Here is a 19,015-nt window from a genome sequence, read left to right on the forward strand (position 1 = left end):
AAAACGAAACAATGTTGCAAAAAGGAGTGCTTTCGAGTTTTTCACTTTTAAAAACATTTCCTTCACAGAAAATGATCGCCAACGTTCTAAGTTTGGATGTTGACATCATACAGGTCTAGATAAGATGGACGGGAGGGGAGGGGGTGGTAAGAGCGCGTGTGTCCATTGCGACTGTTGCTGAAAACTAATGATAAAACAAGAACTCAGTCATAACGCATACAATTAACTTCATAATTAATTGTCACTTAGTAAAAACTTATTACATATCTAAATATGCTACAGTTTTGTTCCGTAGTTGCCTCTTTATTACTAGTATATATAGACAGATTTTAATTTTAAAAAGTTAAGGTCATAACATTCGTCTGCATACTTTAATAATAAATAGTGATAAGGTAAGATGAGAACATCACAAACATCCTGAAACATCACTGACTTTATCTACTAACATCATGGCTTTAATGTTCGATGCGAGAAGTCCCGTGAACTGGAACATATACAGAATGTTTTTTTTTTTGCTAAACAACAGAGTTCTATGTTATTCTTCTTTACATGCCTAATGTGTTTCAATTATATGATATTCTGTGGGGAGAAGGGCTGATTTTGGGGCGGGGAGGGGGGCTAATTTTGATGTACAACGATCTCGCCATTGTTTAATTAAACTAACGTCTCGTCTTTCGGCCATATGACCCATATATGTGTGTGTTATTTCGGCCATATGACCCATATATGTGTGTCTTATTTCGGCCATATGACCCATATATGTGTGTCTTATTTCGGCCATATGACCCATATATGTGTGTCTTATTTCGGTCATATGCCTAAGCCGTACGTCCTTATGGCAGATCTGTGATAACATACAGGCCTTTATCATATTTCGACGCTAATACCGACTCTCACATCCTGCTAGGGCCCTACAGGACTCAGCCACTCCATGCCGATAAGCCAAGTCTGACGTTACCTTTAATCCAACGACAGGTTTTAATGAAATTTTACCTACACAGAAAAAACAACGTGCATATCGCCTTACAGTAAGCGATCCTTTGCGGGATAATGGAACAAAATAATTGTCAGCGGTTCTCAAAAACTGCTCAATAGTTTGTCATTGTTTATACAACTAGCAAGCAAGCTCGAAAGGATGTCTGTAATTGGTGTACTTGTTACCCGCTAGTTCTTTGTATATCACTTCAGCTGTCAATAAGTTCGCAACAACTGAACTTTAAATCTTAGTTTCTGAAATTAGTTTTTACTATCCAGAATAACGGAAACCTATAAATCATCGTTTTATTTTTGCTAACAATAAACTATAAGCTGAAATAATTTGAAGAAATACTCCCTAACCCTCCCTTACAACAAACCAGTGTCCTACCATTGTTTAAACCCAAATGGTGGGCCTTAACATTAAGCCAGACAGTAGTCTACACAACTTTTAATAACATACCACCCACTTTTGTAAGAGAAATACTCTGAAGTTTTGCGCAAAATGTTGACACCGACTTATTAAAAAGTGTGCATTGGTTCTTGTATCTGAAAGACCATGACCTGCATTGTTCGTTTTAGCCGTTCTGTATGTCCCAAAACGAATTTTAGATCAGACATTTTAGCGGTTATTTTCATTCGGTGTAAGAAAATGTTGCTTTTATTCCGTTACTCACAGACTTGACGCCCCTTTACAATGGAACCGTCCAGACATTTTGGCGGGAACAGGGATCAAAGTTCTGTTTGTCTAATTTGTTATTGATTTTATCCCGCGTCTTCTGCAACTCAAACACCAATCTTGGGAATCTCGTCCGACGTCATCCAGACGAGATCTTGTCCAAACTACAACATGCTAATTCAGACAGGACTGAGTGAGGAAGGGGTGGCTAGGAGGTGTGGGCGGGGAAGGAGGACGGTGTCATCAAAGTGGGGGAGATGGGTGGGCGTGGACTGGAAGTTTAATAAATGTGTGTGGGAGGTTTACGATGTTTGAAGGTTGACAGGTGTATTCCCAAATTGTGTTGAGTCGTGGATTATGTCAATTAAGTTATCTCGCGTTTGTACTCAGTGTCATGACACTGGTGACAATGTTAGGTACTAACGACAATATCAGGAACTAACGACAACATGACAATATCTGGTACTTATGGCAATATCTGGTACTTATGACAATATCTGGTACTATTGACAATATCTGGTACTATTGACAATATCTGGTACTATTGACAATATCTGGTACTTAAGGCAATATCTGGTACTTATGACAATATCTGGTACTTAAGACAATATCTGGTACTATTGACAATATCTGGTACTTATGGCAATATCTGGTACTATTGACAATATCTGGTACTATTGACAATATCTGGTACTATTGACAATATCTGGTACTTATGGCAATATCTGGTACTTATGGCAATATCTGGTACTTATGGCAATATCTGGTACTATTGACAATATCTGGTACTTATAACAATATCTGGTACTTATGACAATATCTGGTACTATTGACAATATCTGGTACTTATGGCAATATCTGGTACTATTGACAATATCTGGTACTTATGACAATATCTGGTACTTATGACAATATCTGGTACTTATAACAATATCTGGTACTTATAACAATATCTGGTACTTATGACAATATCTGGTACTATTGACAATATCTGGTACTATTGACAATATCTGGTACTTATGGCAATATCTGGTACTATTGACAATATCTGGTACTATTGACAATATCTGGTACTTATGGCAATATCTGGTACTTATGACAATATCTGGTACTTATGGCAATATCTGGTACTTATGGCAATATCTGGTACTATTGACAATATCTGGTACTTATGGCAATATCTGGTACTTATGGCAATATCTGGTACTATTGACAATATCTGGTACTGATACAATATCTGGTACTATTGACAATATCTGGTACTATTGACAATATCTGGTACTGATACAATATCTGGTACTTATGACAATATCTGGTACTATTGACAATATCTGGTACTGATACAATATCTGGTACTATTGACAATATCTGGTACTATTGACAATATCTGGTACTATTGACAATATCTGGTACTATTGACAATATCTGGTACTATTGACAATATCTGGTACTTATGGCAATATCTGGTACTTATGGCAATATCTGGTACTTATGGCAATATCTGGTACTATTGACAATATCTGGTACTATTGACAATATCTGGTACTATTGACAATATCTGGTACTTATGGCAATATCTGGTACTATTGACAATATCTGGTACTATTGACAATATCTGGTACTATTGACAATATCTGGTACTTATGGCAATATCTGGTACTATTGACAATATCTGGTACTTATGGCAATATCTGGTACTTATGGCAATATCTGGTACTTATAACAATATCTGGTACTATTGACAATATCTGGTACTATTGACAATATTTGGTACTTATGACAATATCTGGTACTTATGGCAATATCTGGTACTATTGACAATATCTGGTACTTATGGCAATATCTGGTACTTATGACAATATCTGGTACTTATGGCAATATCTGGTACTATTGACAATATCTGGTACTATTGACAATATCTGGTACTATTGACAATATCTGGTACTATTGACAATATCTGGTACTTATGGCAATATCTGGTACTATTGACAATATCTGGTACTTATGGCAATATCTGGTACTTATGACAATATCTGGTACTTATGGCAATATCTGGTACTATTGACAATATCTGGTACCCGTGACATATGTCACTGATGACAATATATGACACCGATGAAAGAGTCTGTCAGACAATAATGACAATTTCTGACACTGATGAAAATATCCGGCGCTGATATACCTGTATGTCATTAGTTACACTAATGGAACTCACGTCATTCAATTAGACACGAAGTTTTAAATGATTGATGTAAGCGCTGAAATTGAGTTGCTCATGTCACACGACGTGCATTACTGCCAGCACTGACATACTGCCGACTCTGACATCACTTACAACACTGACATTACTGCCAGCACTGACATGACTCCCATCTGGCACACTGACTCATGCATTTACTGACAATGTTTACAACTACGATATCTATGACAATACTTTCATCAAAGGTTTTTGACAGCACTTCAAAACAATTTAAATTTTAGAATCGTCGATACCACAAACATTATAATCCGACCTCCCTCCACCCACCCCATCACACCCACGCCCCAGCAGCTAAAAAAACGTATCGATTGCACACGGATTATTTTCTTGGACCCTGCGATACATTCTTCCAGTTAAACAAAGGCCCGGGGGTCCAGCACGACTATACGACCCCACCGGAACTCGCGTCTCACACGGGACACAATTTGATTTCCGGTTGAACAGATCACGTGACATGGAGTTTTAACCCCCTGAGACATTTTCCTCCTCAAACCGCTTGATTCACCATCAAACAACCATCAAACCGCTTGATTCACCATCAAACAACCATCAAACCGCTTTATTCACCATCAAACAACCATCAAACCGCTTGATTCACCATCAAATAACCACCTCACAGAGTACAGCCGTTAACTGACTAAAGTTGAATGCATTTATCAGTTTTAACCTTTATGCATTTATTCGATGATCAACTTTGACCTTTCTTACAGCTATTCGCCTAAAAAAATTTGTCGGCAAAGATTTAATCATATGTATAAATAAAAAAATAAATAAATAAATAAATAAATAAATAAATAAATAAATATATATATATATATATATATATATATATATATATATATATATATATATATATATATATATATATATATATATATATAGGCCTATATATACATACATACATAAATGTATATATATATATATATATATATATATATATATATATATATATGTATAACCGGGTGTGGTGTCTGGTGACCTGTCTTACATAACCGGTCAGATGGTCAGCTAATTTAATCACTGATGCTAGGACAATTGAAGCTCCCAGCAAATCTTCTCGCCAGCTGATTGGCTCGTGCCAGTAGAACTAGTCACGTGTGTAAATTGATCACAAACCTTAGCCGGTGACTTTTCAAGATTCCTTTGCGGTTATCTAGTAATTGTCTACTAATCGTATACAGGGACAGAACAATACCGCATCCCTTGCTAAATACCAGACTTCTATCAGTTAAAAGGGTTTGATGATGAAGAAGAAATGGTTCAATTCTTGACAGAAATAAAATTTTCAGTAAATTGCTATGCACTTCTCATAAAGTAAAAAGTAAAGATTTCTATTTAGAACTAGCGATCCACTGGGCATATGAAGTGCCCCGCCTTTACTTTCCCTAATGTGAGTTAGGTTTCTCATAAAATAGGGGTCAAGAAGTTCGACTTATAAACATGTTTTTTAAAACTTTCCACAAAAAACAACATTGTCCGTAGAAATAGCCAAAAAAAAAAAAGGGGAAATAACATAATCGGGGTAAATGGCGGACAACAATCTTTCAGGTCCTTGACAAAGATTAGTGGCGCAATTGTACTGGAAAATATCCTTATTTCAAGATCTGTTACCTTTCACCCACCGACCGACCCCCCGGGGGAATGGGAACCCAGTCTTGGGGAGAAAATCTAATGATAGTAGCGAGAGACCGTGGGAAATCAAATTAAAGGGGGACCAGGGTGAACGTCTACAGGAGACAGGCCTGTAGGTGAGGGGTGGGGACTTTTTTATTTCTTCACAATCTGCCAGGGAGAAATGAAAAGGGGAGGGGGGGTTGTTTGGTATATGGAGGGGTGTCTTAGTGGGGGAGGGAAGGGTGTTGTCTGAGGGGGGTGGGGTGTTTGGTATATGGAGGGGTGTGTTAGTGGGGGAGGCAGGGGCGTTGTCTTAGGGGGAGATGGAGGTGTGTCACAGTGGGGAAGGGTGTTGTCTTAGTGGGGTAGGGAAGGGTGTTGTCTTAGGGGAGTGAGGGGTTTTGCCTTAGTGGGGGGGGGAGGCTGATGTCTGTGTGGGGCGGGGGATAGTGGATTAAATTTCTTGGATTTGATATAGCTGGAGCAGACAATGCTAAAACCCTTGTAGCCTTTTGGACCTTTCTAAAACCCTTATAACCTTTTTGGACCTTACTTTGGATATTTACTGACCTCATATATACATGACTGTCGATGTCACTATATTTTTTCCCTTTGTCGCTGTACCACTGCATTTCTCGTTATAATCTTGTCACAACACCATCGAACTTGTCACTGTACCACAGCGGTTCTCGCTTTAACCTTGTCACAACACCATCGAACTTGTCACTGTACCACAGCTTTTCTGGCTATAATCTTGTCACAACACCATCGAACTTGTTACTGTACCACTGCATTTCTCGTTATAATCTTGTCACAACACCATCGAACTTGTCACTGTACCACAGCTGTTCTGGCTATAACCTTGTCACAAAACCATCGAACTTGTCACAAGCAACAGCAGCGTTGATATCGTCAATACACCAATGACCTTGTCACTCATATATAGACCTTGTCAGTGTACCTCACCTGAACCACTGCAAACGGTTAATTAAAATCCCAACTCGCAGTAAGCCAGCTGTGACTTCAAGTTCCTCAAAACTAAAGACTTATCAGATCGATTTATAACAAGACGCCCCCAGCCATAGCGAGATACGCAAATCTCAATTAGAATTCAGACAAAATAAAAATTAGAACTGGCACAGTGTGTTAAGACAGGGATTGATCATCACAGTAGACAGCTCAATTAGACTTGTCAATATGGAAGTAGTAGAGTAGACTTGTCAATATAGAACTAGTGGAGTAGACTTGTCAATATGGAAGAAGTGAAGTAGACTGGTCAATATGGAGGTAGTAGAGTAGACTTGTCAATATGGAACTAGGGGAGTAGACTTGTCAATATGGAAGTAGTGGAGTAGACTTGTCAATATGGAAGTAGTGGAGTAGACTTGTCAATATGGAAGTGGAGAAGACTTGTCAATATGGAAGTGGAGAAGACTTGTCAATATGGAAGTAGTGGAGTAGACTTGTCAATATGGAAGTAGTGGAGTAGACTTGTCAATATGGAAGTAGTGGAGTAGACTTGTCAAATATACTGGTTCACATTTCTACACGAGTACAAGCATCAAGTCAGCTTGTTCTGAGTATATCGGTATCTGATGTAGAAGATTTGAGGGCTATGACCACAGGTTGTAACAACAGTTGAACTCTACTTCCTCTGCCTGAGAATACGTCTGGTGAATTAGTGTTACCTCCTTGTCATTTTTCTCCAATCAAATTTAATCAACGTAACATGTTAGACGTAAAACATTTGGAACGGCCGATGAAATATTCGTTCTCCTAAAATATATTTTTGGACGTGGGATATAAAATTGTTAGACATAAAAGTTTCGTGAACGAATGCTAATAATCGGCCAGCCGTACACGATAAAATCATCACCGAGTATGTAAAAAGCTGCATGTTTTCGTAAACAAATTTCCATCTGCAGAAAAAATACGCGGCATTTGTCTTCGCCCGTGAGATATAAATGTGACAATTTTATGTGACAAGATATTAGGTCCGTGGTCGGCTGAGATGTCGGCCGCGTCGGTTTGACAAGTTGAGTGACGTCAGATTTCACGCGACTGGCGCAAAAATGAACAAAATGATATCCCGTTTTTTTTTTTTTTTTTTTGTGAGAGGAAAGGGGAAATAATTGATAAAGACAGCAGCCGCCCCTTGATGTTGTGTATACAGTATTTGTTTTGATAAAGACAGGCACTGCTGTCTGCTTTTTTATTTACAATGGCAGCATGTGATGTCTGCTGTTGTGTTTATGATGTCAGCAAAAGCCGTCTACTTCTGTTCATGCCACCTTCAAATCCAGACCGGCTAGCTAGAATAAGAATGTATGCTGGCAGCGTACGACTAGTGCTCGATCTGCAGCATACACAGAACCGAATGCTTCAAGCTTTTATGTCTTGTCATGGTGGTCAGTGATGAATGTGCGTTAAATCTACAGTTTTATAATATTTCTACTGGTCTCTATTTAGCGATGTCTGCTCTGCATGATATCTAACCACAACACACTGACCAACCACACAAAATGCAGCAGACACGGACTGGTTTAATACAGGGTTGGACCACAACACACTGACCAACCACACAAAATGTAGCAGACACGTCCTGGTTTAATACAGGGTTGGACCACAATACACTGACCAACCACACAAAATGCAGCAGACACGTCCTGGTTTAATACAGGGTTGGACCACAACACACTGACCAACCACACAAAATGCAGCAGACACGTCCTGGTTTAATACAGGGTTGGACCACAACACACTGACCAACCACACAAAATGTAGCAGACACGTCCTGGTTTAATACAGGGTTGGACCACAACACACTGACCAACCACACAAAATGCAGCAGACACGTCCTGGTTTAATACAGGGTTGGACCACAACACACTGACCAACCACACAAAATGCAGCAGACACGTCCTGGTTTAATACAGGGTTGGACCACAATACACTGACCAACCACACAAAATGCAGCAGACACGTCCTGGTTTAATACAGGGTTGGAATACAATACACTGACCAACCACACAAAATGCAGCAGACACGTCCTGGTTTAATACAGGGTTGGACCACAATACACTGACCAACCACACAAAATGCAGCAGACACGTCCTGGTTTAATACAGGGTTGGACCACAATACACTGACCAACCACACAAAATGTAGCAGACACGTCCTGGTTTAATACAGGGTTGGACCACAACACACTGACCAACCACACAAAATGTAGCAGACACGTCCTGGTTTAATACAGGGTTGGACCACAACACACTGACCAACCACACAAAATGTAGCAGACACGTCCTGGTTTAATACAGGGTTGGACCACAACACACTGACCAACCACACAAAATGTAGCAGGCATGTCCTGGTTTAATACAGGGTTGGACCACAATACACTGACCAACCACACAAAATGTAGTAGGCATGTTCTGGTTTAACGCATGGTTTGAATGTTGAATGTTAAATGCGTCCTACCCAAACTAAGACAAGGAAACCACGTGATCACAAAAACACTACAAACTTCTACAGAACCTATCAACCACCGTCTCAAAGTTTAGAATTCAGCAGTAAAAATATCATCCCCAAGTACCAACGGACTATTACCGTATCGATTCCGCTTTGGTTAAATAAACACCATTCGGCCTCCGGGGAGCCAAATTTTCATTCGTAATTCGATTACTTTTCTAGATCAACACACCACATTCTTACAGAGACGATCTCGCCAGAGGAACGGTATAATGTATAAGGTAAGATCACTGGAAGATACAGGACAGAGAGGGTTCTCTTCCTCCTCTAAGAAAAATTAAAGTCATTGTCTAGAATAGTAGGTTTTCTATTGCTATGTTTGAAGAGAGCTGTACTTGTATGGCAAGCTGTTATTGTTGGGTTGGATGTAGGCCTATATAATATTATATATATATATACATATATATATATACATATATATATATGTATATATATATATATATATATATATATATATATATATATATATATATATATATATATATATATATATGTAATTAAATATTTCTCACACAAGTAATTTAAACACATACACATACAATTATATGTAAATCGCATGTAATGGCAGAAAAATTCACATCTGTGTAATTCCTGCTAGATTACGTTCGGAACATTTCGTCAGGTTAACACACCTGAGACGCAGCTAATATTTTGTTTTAAATTTGCTTCATTAATTATCTCTTTCATCTACCTCACATCTCCCCACCCCTTCACCTTATGATTAACTCCCCCCCCCCCGCTACTCACTGTTTGTTGTTATAGATTATTTTCTCAGCCTGCCAGCTGTACACGTGGTAGATGCTGTTGAATGTCAACATACAATGACATGGTGAGACAGTGTATGACAATTATATTTGACATTTGACTAGGACTGACAATGGCAGTGCCCAGGTTTATATACACGGGTATTGATGTGTAGATGGGGAAATGGGGTGGGCGATGGGGGTGGGGGTGGGGAAGCATAAAAAAGGTTGGGGAGGGTGGGAACAGTAGTAGGCGGAGAGACGGAGAAGGGGGATAGTGGGACGGACAGGGGAGGGTGGGGACCAGCCTGGCGATCGGTGGGCGGGGGGGGGGGGGGGTCTAGCGAGATAAGGATGATTTGAGGTGGGAGAATGAAGACTCAAAGACGTTCAGCAGTGTTTGCCTGTATGTGGGTTACACTGCTAAAGGTCACTGGTTCAGTTGACAGTGTGTCGTCTGTTGTAACTGTATGTAGGTCAAGGTGATGCTTACAACCTCCTTTGTCTTCACAAGGATGGGTCGATTCCTTGCGGAGCAGCTTACTTCAGTACGTCAATATTAACTTATACAGGCAGCTTACTTCAGTACTCCAATATTAACTTATACAAGCAACTTACTCCAGTACGCCAATATTAAGCTATACACACAACATAATCAAAGTTAAAAAAAAAAGAAATAATTGAAAAAGAAAGCAAAAAAAAAAATAATAATTAAAATAATACTTGACATTTTTCACAAACAAAAATGCAAAACATATAATGATTTACATTAAAGCTAACGTTACGTAACATATAGTTAAAGTAACGTCATATACATAACACTGGTACACGTAGGTTATCTTAATAACAATGTAAGATTTCAAGGTAAAAATTTGAGATCCATGTGTATGAAATAAATTATGTTGTAAAATATATTGGCAGACAGTGGTATAATATGAAAGTGTTGGTAACGACAAGCAAACTAAGGATTGTACAGCAGTGATACATGAGCTTTAAGTTAGTTGTGCACAGCTATATACAAGTGTGATACAGTTCTACATAATAGCAATCAAATACGATCTCAAGCAGAAAAAAATAAATGTATAAAATTTTTTTAATAATTTTAAATGAGCAATTAAGGAAATCATTCTGTTAAAAGTTCATCGAACTCTTCATGTTTGACTTTTGTACGATAAAATGGGATCGATACCACTCAGAGAAAATGGCCGACAGTTTGTTTAGACTTGTATCTTTTAATCAGGTTTAACGATGAAGCAAGTAGTACAAAAATTCAGTCTGCTCAGAACAAAATGTGTGTGCATGATTGTAATGTTTTAACTTGTCCAAGATTTTAGTGATCTACACTACTCTGTTTTGGTTGTCCGAAATAAAAAAAAAATTTTAATTTGTCGTGTCACTGTATACCGAAAACATAAATTTAGGCTTTATGGTTTTTTAATTCTAACTTTATAATAGTGGTTTCGAAAAATGTTTTTGATTGGGTTGTTAGAAATGGTATAGCCAGCAAGATTTGATGTGAGTTAGATTTGTCATTTTTCCTAATTTCTAAAAGCCAAGAAAATAAATTATAAATATTTTGCAATATGTAATACACTCATTGTTTAGATTCTTTGCATTGAGGTGTGTTGTTTAAATGTTCTAAAATTTTGACTGTTGGCGACGTGGTAAAAATAAAATATTTTTCTTTAGAATTAAAAATAATTGAAGGAAAACTTGAAATGAAAAGTACTTTAAATAAAAAAAAAATTGTAGTAAATCAAAACATGAAACTAATTCACCTCTGCTGATGTTAAGCATTTCTGAAAGAAAATGGTTAAAAAAGCAGGTAACTATATGTGCTCTCGTTTAGAACAAACTTGGACGAGAAATGACGAGATCACGGCTAGACAAACAGTTATGCATGCTCAACTTACTGGAGATTGCTGGCAGTGAAGCGAAAAAAATAAAAAAATAAAAAACAGTGGCATGCCTTATCAAATTCATCCCAACTCAAGTCATGCTAAACTTTTATCTGACACTATCATTTCTCTTAGACGTAAGTAAATGGTGAGTTTAAAAGAAAATTTGTGCAATGGAATCTAAAGTAACTGAGATAAGGTTTATACGAAAAACATGCACGGGCTTCATAAAGCACAGTTACTGCTGTTGGTTATGGTTTGTTTATATTTGGCGTAGTTGTACAAGATAGAGGCCTACAGTATAGACGTGTGTTCTGATGGGTTTTTTTATATGTGGGGTAGTTGTACAAGATAGAGGCCTACAGTATAGACGTGTGTTCTGATGGGTTTTTTTATATGTGGGGTAGTTGTACAAGATAGAGGCCTACAGTATAGACGTGTGTTCTGATGGGTTTTTTTATATGTGGGGTAGTTGTACAAGATAGAGGCCTACAATAGAGAAGTGTGCAGTGATGGTTTGTTTATATTGGGGTAATCTGTCAAGAAAGAAGCCTACAATATAGATTTGTGTATTGATTGCTTGTTTATAATAGGGATGATCTAAGAATGCTTTAAAAATACCTACTGCATTCATATGTCGTAGTTAGTACTGCTTCATATTTACCAAAAATTGAAATAGTTATACGTTTTATTTAATTAATAAATAGTTTAACCCATAACTGTATTCAATAGTGTCGCTCTTTAAATTAGATATAATTAAACCAGATTTAGGCACAGTCGATTAATGATGTTTTCAAAGTTTTTGTGTTGGATTGTTTCGTCTAGTTCTAGCTATTGATGTAAAAGTCACTGTAATCGGCCCTGCATTCAACTACACCCCACCCCACCCCCACACCTACATTTGATCATGTACAAATAGTAAAACACAACCCGCGCATCTGACTTGAAAAACTAAATGTGAGTAAATATCTCATTTATGGTTTTAAGAAACCCGAATAAAGTGGTGTGTATAAAAAGGGTAACAGATAATGTATATTGAAAAGATAATAGGAAATATTATGTTGAAAAGTGTATAGGAAAATATGTATTGTAAAAAGTGTACTAGCAAATGTATATTGAAAAGTTGAAAATTGTATAAGAAAATATGTATTGTACAAAGTGTAATAGAAATTGTATGTTGATAAGTGTATAGTAAAATTTGTATTGTAAAAAGTGTATAAACATAACAAAAGTATGCAATATACACATATCTTCAAAATTTTTGAAACGTCAAGATGTTTAAAATTCCATTTTTTTTTTTGTTTGTTTGTTAAAAACAAAATGTCCGACTCGACTCAAACATGCTGGGTAAACAGTGGTTGTCATGGTAACCAAAGAAAATCAACAGAAAAACGTGTCAAAAAACAATCGGCAAACAAAACACGTTGCTATGTGCAGCGAGGCGCCCTGACGGCACTACACACTAGGAGCACACTCTACACACTAGAACACACATGGGGTCACGCGGGTGTCTAGCTAGGGTCACACTGGTTTCGTGGTCACATAGAAAACTAAAAATAGCTCTAGGGGGGTGGGGGCTCCTTAAGGCATACAATCTACAGTATTTGTTATTCAACTTAATAGCTGCAACAGCTTTGATATTTTGTGTAGACCGATTTGTTTCGTTATGTCGCTTGCTTTTTAATTTTTATTCAAAGTAGCTTTGTTAGAGTCTTAACGAACGGTTTGTTTCTTTGTAGATTGCATTTTCGGGCTCTTTGTTTCTAATGAGCGCCTTAGGAACGCTTTGTATATTTCTGGTGATGAAGATTTTCTCTGGGGTGACTGACGTCATTTGGCAAGTTGACTTAGGCAGCGAATATCCAAAGATTCCTAATCTTCAGGTAGTGAAAGGGGATCTAACTAGCTAGTTTTAGCTTGCTTTTATATTCCCTGCATCGCTAGGGAACTTCTTTTAAACACACAACTGGCATTTTGAATTATTAAACACGACACGCTTGCAAAGAGTCCACTTAGTTTTTGATTCGTGTTGTAATTATTGTAACTTTGGCTTTTACCAATATTTGCATTGTAACGTTTACATCCATGTTGTTCATCTTCAAGCACAACTGATTCGTTTTAAGTGACGTTTTCATTGAATTTATTTACAGCTGTTTGTATTTTTTTTTAATAATCGTTCCCTTGAAATCCAAATGTCGTAGTTTTAAAATATGGATCTGATATAGACTCATAAGTTATCTAATTAAACTAATCTTCAGCGTTTTAGTTATGCGGCTGCTGTAGTACGATCACGTTAGTTTGGTGATTGGTGGTCACCTCTGGTTCTAGATTATATAGGGAGTTTCGTTATACTGCAGACGTTTTTTTATATTTCATTCGTTATACTAAACAAGTTATATGCTTTTTTCGTCATACGGACCTTCGATACAAAATATTTTTCGAGAATCAGATCGCATGATTCTGATATAAGCCATTAGACAACGTGAGTTATGCAAATTATTAACGTGTATACTTGTTTCGTTATACGATGCAAATATGTAGCTTGTATGCCTTATGAAAGTTGACCATAAAGTAAGAACAAGGACGGCTAGAGCTAAACTAAATGACAAATTTCAAATCTAAAAACAAAACAAGGTCGCATAGATACCTTGAAAATTGGCCTCATTAGGAAATTTTCTTTCACTGGCAGGAGTCTGGAAGGAAAGACATTAAAATGATTGAATACAACACAAAGATTTGGCTGGTTTGTATTGATTGGGTAGTTGCTGGTGAGTATGTGTTGGGTGGTGATGATGTGAATTGTTTAATTTGTTGCTGATGTGAATTGGTAGTGGTGGTGATGATGTCCATTGGTTGGTTTGTTGCTGATGTGGGGCGGCTGTGGTGAAGCTGACGTGCAAACGACGAAACAAACTAATTATTAAGTAAAGAAGAATTAAGTAAACACTCTTTAATATTAAGGAACAAGAGAGTTTTGGTTTTTTCTAGCCACAGATTTTCTTGTTTGTTGTGGTCAAAGAGACTGATAAACTCTACTTCACCTGTCGCATGAATTGTTAGGACTGCGATGGCACTATACATTAAAAGCTTGTTGTTAGTGTAGTCAGTGAAGCGAGGAGAGGTCTACACATATGTTGGTTGTGTTCGTTAGACATGTTGGTAATTCACGTTTTAATAGTTGTCACGTGCGAACATAGTTCGTAGTGTCGACAAACCAGAGGCGTAGCGAGGAGGGGGGAACATATGTCCCCGGGCGCCGACCTTAGGGGGGCGCCAAATTGAAAGTTTGAAGGGGGGCTGCAAATGAAAACTTCGAGAGAGGGGTGCAAATCGAAAGTTTGAAGGGGGGGGGGTGCAAATGAAAAGTTCGAGGGTGGGGGGGTGCAAATCGAAAGTTTGTCCCCGGGCGCCGGGAGGGGTCGCTACGCCTCTGCGACAAAAACCCTTTTATTTGAGTGAATCAGCCATCGCACCATTAGATTTGGCGGCGTGAATCAGCCATAACACCATTTAATTTAGCGGAGTAAATCAGCCATCTAACGAAAGCCATACCTGAGCTGAAATTCGGTGAGTTGTAGGCAGATACAAAAAATACAGGTAGACGAAGGGGCTACTTACTTGGCCATCTCGCTCAGCTGTAGTTTACCATCCTTGTTTCTGTCAAATAGCTGAAGCTGAAAAATCAAACAAGCAAGTGGGTGAATCAGATCTCTATCCCAACCACCGACAACATTGTACATCATTGAAACATTAGTCGAACGAAAGTCAAACTAAGTGCACGTATACTAAATATCAATGTTCATTATTTTTATTTTCATACTTGTTTATATACCCATTAGACTTCGTTGTCTTAAGGTCAGATATTTGAAACCTTAGTATGTGAATCTTGCCCAATATAGCTTTCATTAAAACACCATAGTATTTATTACCCTCAAATTTTAAACCACTCACCATAGTGATCCTGACCCTCACATATTTAAACCACTCACCATAGTGACCTGACCCTCGTAAATTTAAACCACTCACCATGGTGACCCTGTGACCTTGACCCTCACATATTTAAACCACTCACCATAGTGACCGTGACCCTCACATATTTAAACCACTCACCATAGTGACCCTGACCCTCACATATTTAAACCACTCACCCTAGTGACCGTGACCCTCACATATTTAAACCACTCACCATAGTGACCCTGTGATCCTCCTATTATAAACCACTCACCCTAGTGACCCTGACCCTGACCCTCACATATATAAACCACTCACCATAGTGACCCTGACCCTCACATATTTAAACCACTCACCCTAGTGACCCTGACCCTCACATATATAAACCACTCACCATAGTGACCCTGACCCTCACATATATAAACCACTCACCATAGTGACCCTGACCCTCACATATTTAAACCACTCACCCTAGTGACCCTGACCCTCACATATATAAACCACTCACCATAGTGACCCTGTGACCCTGACATAAACCACTCACCATAGTGACCCTTACCCTCACATATTTAAACCACTCACCATAGTGACCCTGACCCTCACATATATAAACCACTCACCATAGTGACCCTGTGACCCTGACATAAACCACTCACCATAGTGACCCTTACCCTCACATATTTAAACCACTCACCATAGTGTCAGCGTATGTTATCAGTTGCTCTTCCGTGACGCTACGCTCGAACGATTTCAGGAGATCTTTCAAGAAATGCTGTGGAAAAAAAAAACATGACATTTTACGATGAAAATAAAATCAATGACTTCTCGTGTGATTACATAATGACAACACTGAAGTAATACAAAAAACTACTCTTCTTCTTCGTTCTTAATTTTTAGTGTTGGAAGGGATCGTGCCTTATCTGCCAGAGGGTTTGAACTCGAGACTTTTTCGAATTTATCAACCGTTAGTTTTTGCCGACTCGACCACGCCTCCATCACAATTAAGGATACGTGTCAACTGGTTAAGCGCCATTGAGGCCATTGACTCCGATTTCAGCCTGCTTTTCTTTTTGGATTTGCTTCCATAGCCTTTGTCCAACCAAGAACAAACTACAAGGCAGCAGATTTTGGAGTTGTCTCTCCTAGAAAGTGGCTGTCCCCAGCTAATGAGCCTCATCTGCCCGAGGGTTCGAACTCGAGACTTTTCGGTTTAGCAACCATGAGCTTTACACTAATAAAAAGCTTCTAAAAGTAACAGGTATTTCATTAACAAACCCCCTGAAACAGAAAACGTGAGACAATAATAAACTGTATACACTCAAATAACGTTGACAGCGGGATGACAAATGAATAGAATAAAAAGAAATAAAATTCAGTTGCGCAACATTCTGAAAGCTATTTGATAAAGTTTTTTGTTCTAGTTTTTCAACCAGCCCAGGCATCAGGTGATACTTTTGTTTGCGGAAGTTATTGAGACATTTCTTGTTATCGCATAGGTTCGTCCTTTAATTAATTTCAAGAAATATTTCAGTTATCAAAGTTGGAAGATGTGTAAAACATTGCCATAAAATGACGCCATCCTTTTCTCCAGACAACATAATTCAAAATGGCAGTTTTATCTTTGACTACATTTAGAACGTTTTAAATCGAGTTTGACACTGATCTATACCCACCCACTACTCATCCAATCGATACTCACCTTCAACTCATCAAATCGATACCCACCTTCAACGTATTAAATCGATACCCACCTTTCACTCATCAAGTAGATACCCTCAACTCATCAAGTCGATACCCTCAACTCATCAAATCTATACTTTCAACTCATCTCTTCAACTCATCAAATCGATACCCACCTTCAAAGTAGTATATTAGGTCACTTTTGGGTCGTATCCGCAGGCGCAGGCGCTGGGTGAGCAGGAGCAGGAGCAGGAGCAGGAACAAAGGCTATATAGGAAAATACTCCCTGCCTGGGTGAGCCGCAGGGACAATGACATATAACAAAATACTCACCCTCCAGGCGCAGCCTGCCGCAGCCTGGGACAACGAGATATAGTAAAATACTCCCTGGGTGAGCAGGAGGTACACCGACATATAGTAAAATACTCACCCACCTGGGTGAGGGTGGGTGAGCAGGATGTACAATGAGATATAGTAAAATACTCACCCACCTGGGTGAGCAGGTGGGTGAGGGTGGGTGAGCAGGATGTACAACGAGATATAGTAAAATACTCACCCACCCTAGGGTGGGTGAGCAGGATGGGGAGTAGGTCAGTAGGTCACCACCGGTGACCTTGTGACGTAATTAGTAACATTATGACGTAATCATTGACCTAGTTACGTAAATTTAATGCGTTTTTTAATTAGTTTTAATGAGTTTTTTAAATTTTAATTAATTTTTGACCTAGTTACGTAATTTTATTGTTTTTTAATTAATTTGATTTTAATTACTTTGTTTGTGTTTTGTTTGTTTATTTTTAATAAGTTTAATTAATTCGATTTTTTATTTATTTTGTATTTGTTAATTATTTTTATTTTGTATCTAGTTACGTAATTTTATTTTTAATAAGTTTAATTAATTTGATTTTTATTTATTTTGTATCTAGTTACGTAATTTGATTATTTGTTTATTTGTTTATTTTGTTTTGTAATTTTTATTGACGAGTTACGTAATTTGATTATTTGTTTACTTTTTAATTATTTTTATTTTGTTTATTTTTAATTTTATTTTATTTTATAATTAGTTAAATTATTATTAACTAGTTACGTAATTTGATTTTAATTACTTTTGTTTAATTTATTTATTTGATATATTTCTTTTCTTTGTTGTTTAATTTGTTGGTTTGTTTATTTGGTTGTATGTATGTTTTAAATAAAAGACTAACACTATCATGTACTAGAACAGTCTTTGTATACCAGCCTTTAACCAGACATGTAACATCTGTTACTTATCGAGCCGGGATCCTTTGTTGACACGCGCTGAGCGTTTTTAATGGGTATTGTATCGATCGCAGCCGCTGGGCCATCAAATGTTGTCCCATATAATTAAATTGGTTATGCTTCACCGATTTTATGCGTTGTTCGCCGACCCGATCACAGCAGGGGTTCCGCGTTTAATTGAAAGAGCTAAGTGGTTAACCACAAAGCCAGCGTTAAGTGTGGGAACACCTGTTACCATGACACGCGCCTCGTAGTGATTAATGGGTTTTATATTGATCCCACCCACGGGCCATCACAGCATGATGTCCCACCTAATTAAATTTTGTTATGCTTCACCGAGTTTCCCCGATCGATTTGACGGGTCATGATAATTAACGCAAAACCAGCGTTAAGTGTGGCGACAGATGTTACCAAGCGGGTGGTG

At 38.0% G+C, this 19,015-nt stretch overlaps 1 protein-coding gene across 4 annotated transcripts in view; it reads right to left on the reverse strand.

Annotated features, from left to right (window-relative positions):
* The window catches only part of LOC131937516 (calbindin-32), a 188,162-nt gene that overhangs the window by 13,338 nt on the left and 155,809 nt on the right, over window positions 1-19,015 (reverse strand). For 3 of the 4 annotated variants that reach the window (XM_059295010.1, XM_059295009.1, XM_059295007.1), the window contains exons 7-10: window positions 16,346-16,423; window positions 15,319-15,374; window positions 14,348-14,393; window positions 11,581-11,601 (exon numbers count right to left, since the gene is read on the reverse strand). In XM_059295010.1, coding sequence (XP_059150993.1) covers window positions 11,581-11,601; window positions 14,348-14,393; window positions 15,319-15,374; window positions 16,346-16,423 — 201 coding nt within the window. The remainder of the gene's footprint in view (window positions 1-11,580; window positions 11,602-14,347; window positions 14,394-15,318; window positions 15,375-16,345; window positions 16,424-19,015) is intronic. The other variant, XM_059295011.1, reaches the window with a different exon arrangement.

Source organism: Physella acuta, unplaced genomic scaffold, assembly GCF_028476545.2.
Source record: "Physella acuta isolate Inbredline_101_S28 unplaced genomic scaffold, ASM2847654v3 ptg000212l, whole genome shotgun sequence".
Lineage (NCBI taxonomy): Eukaryota > Metazoa > Mollusca > Gastropoda > Physidae > Physella > Physella acuta.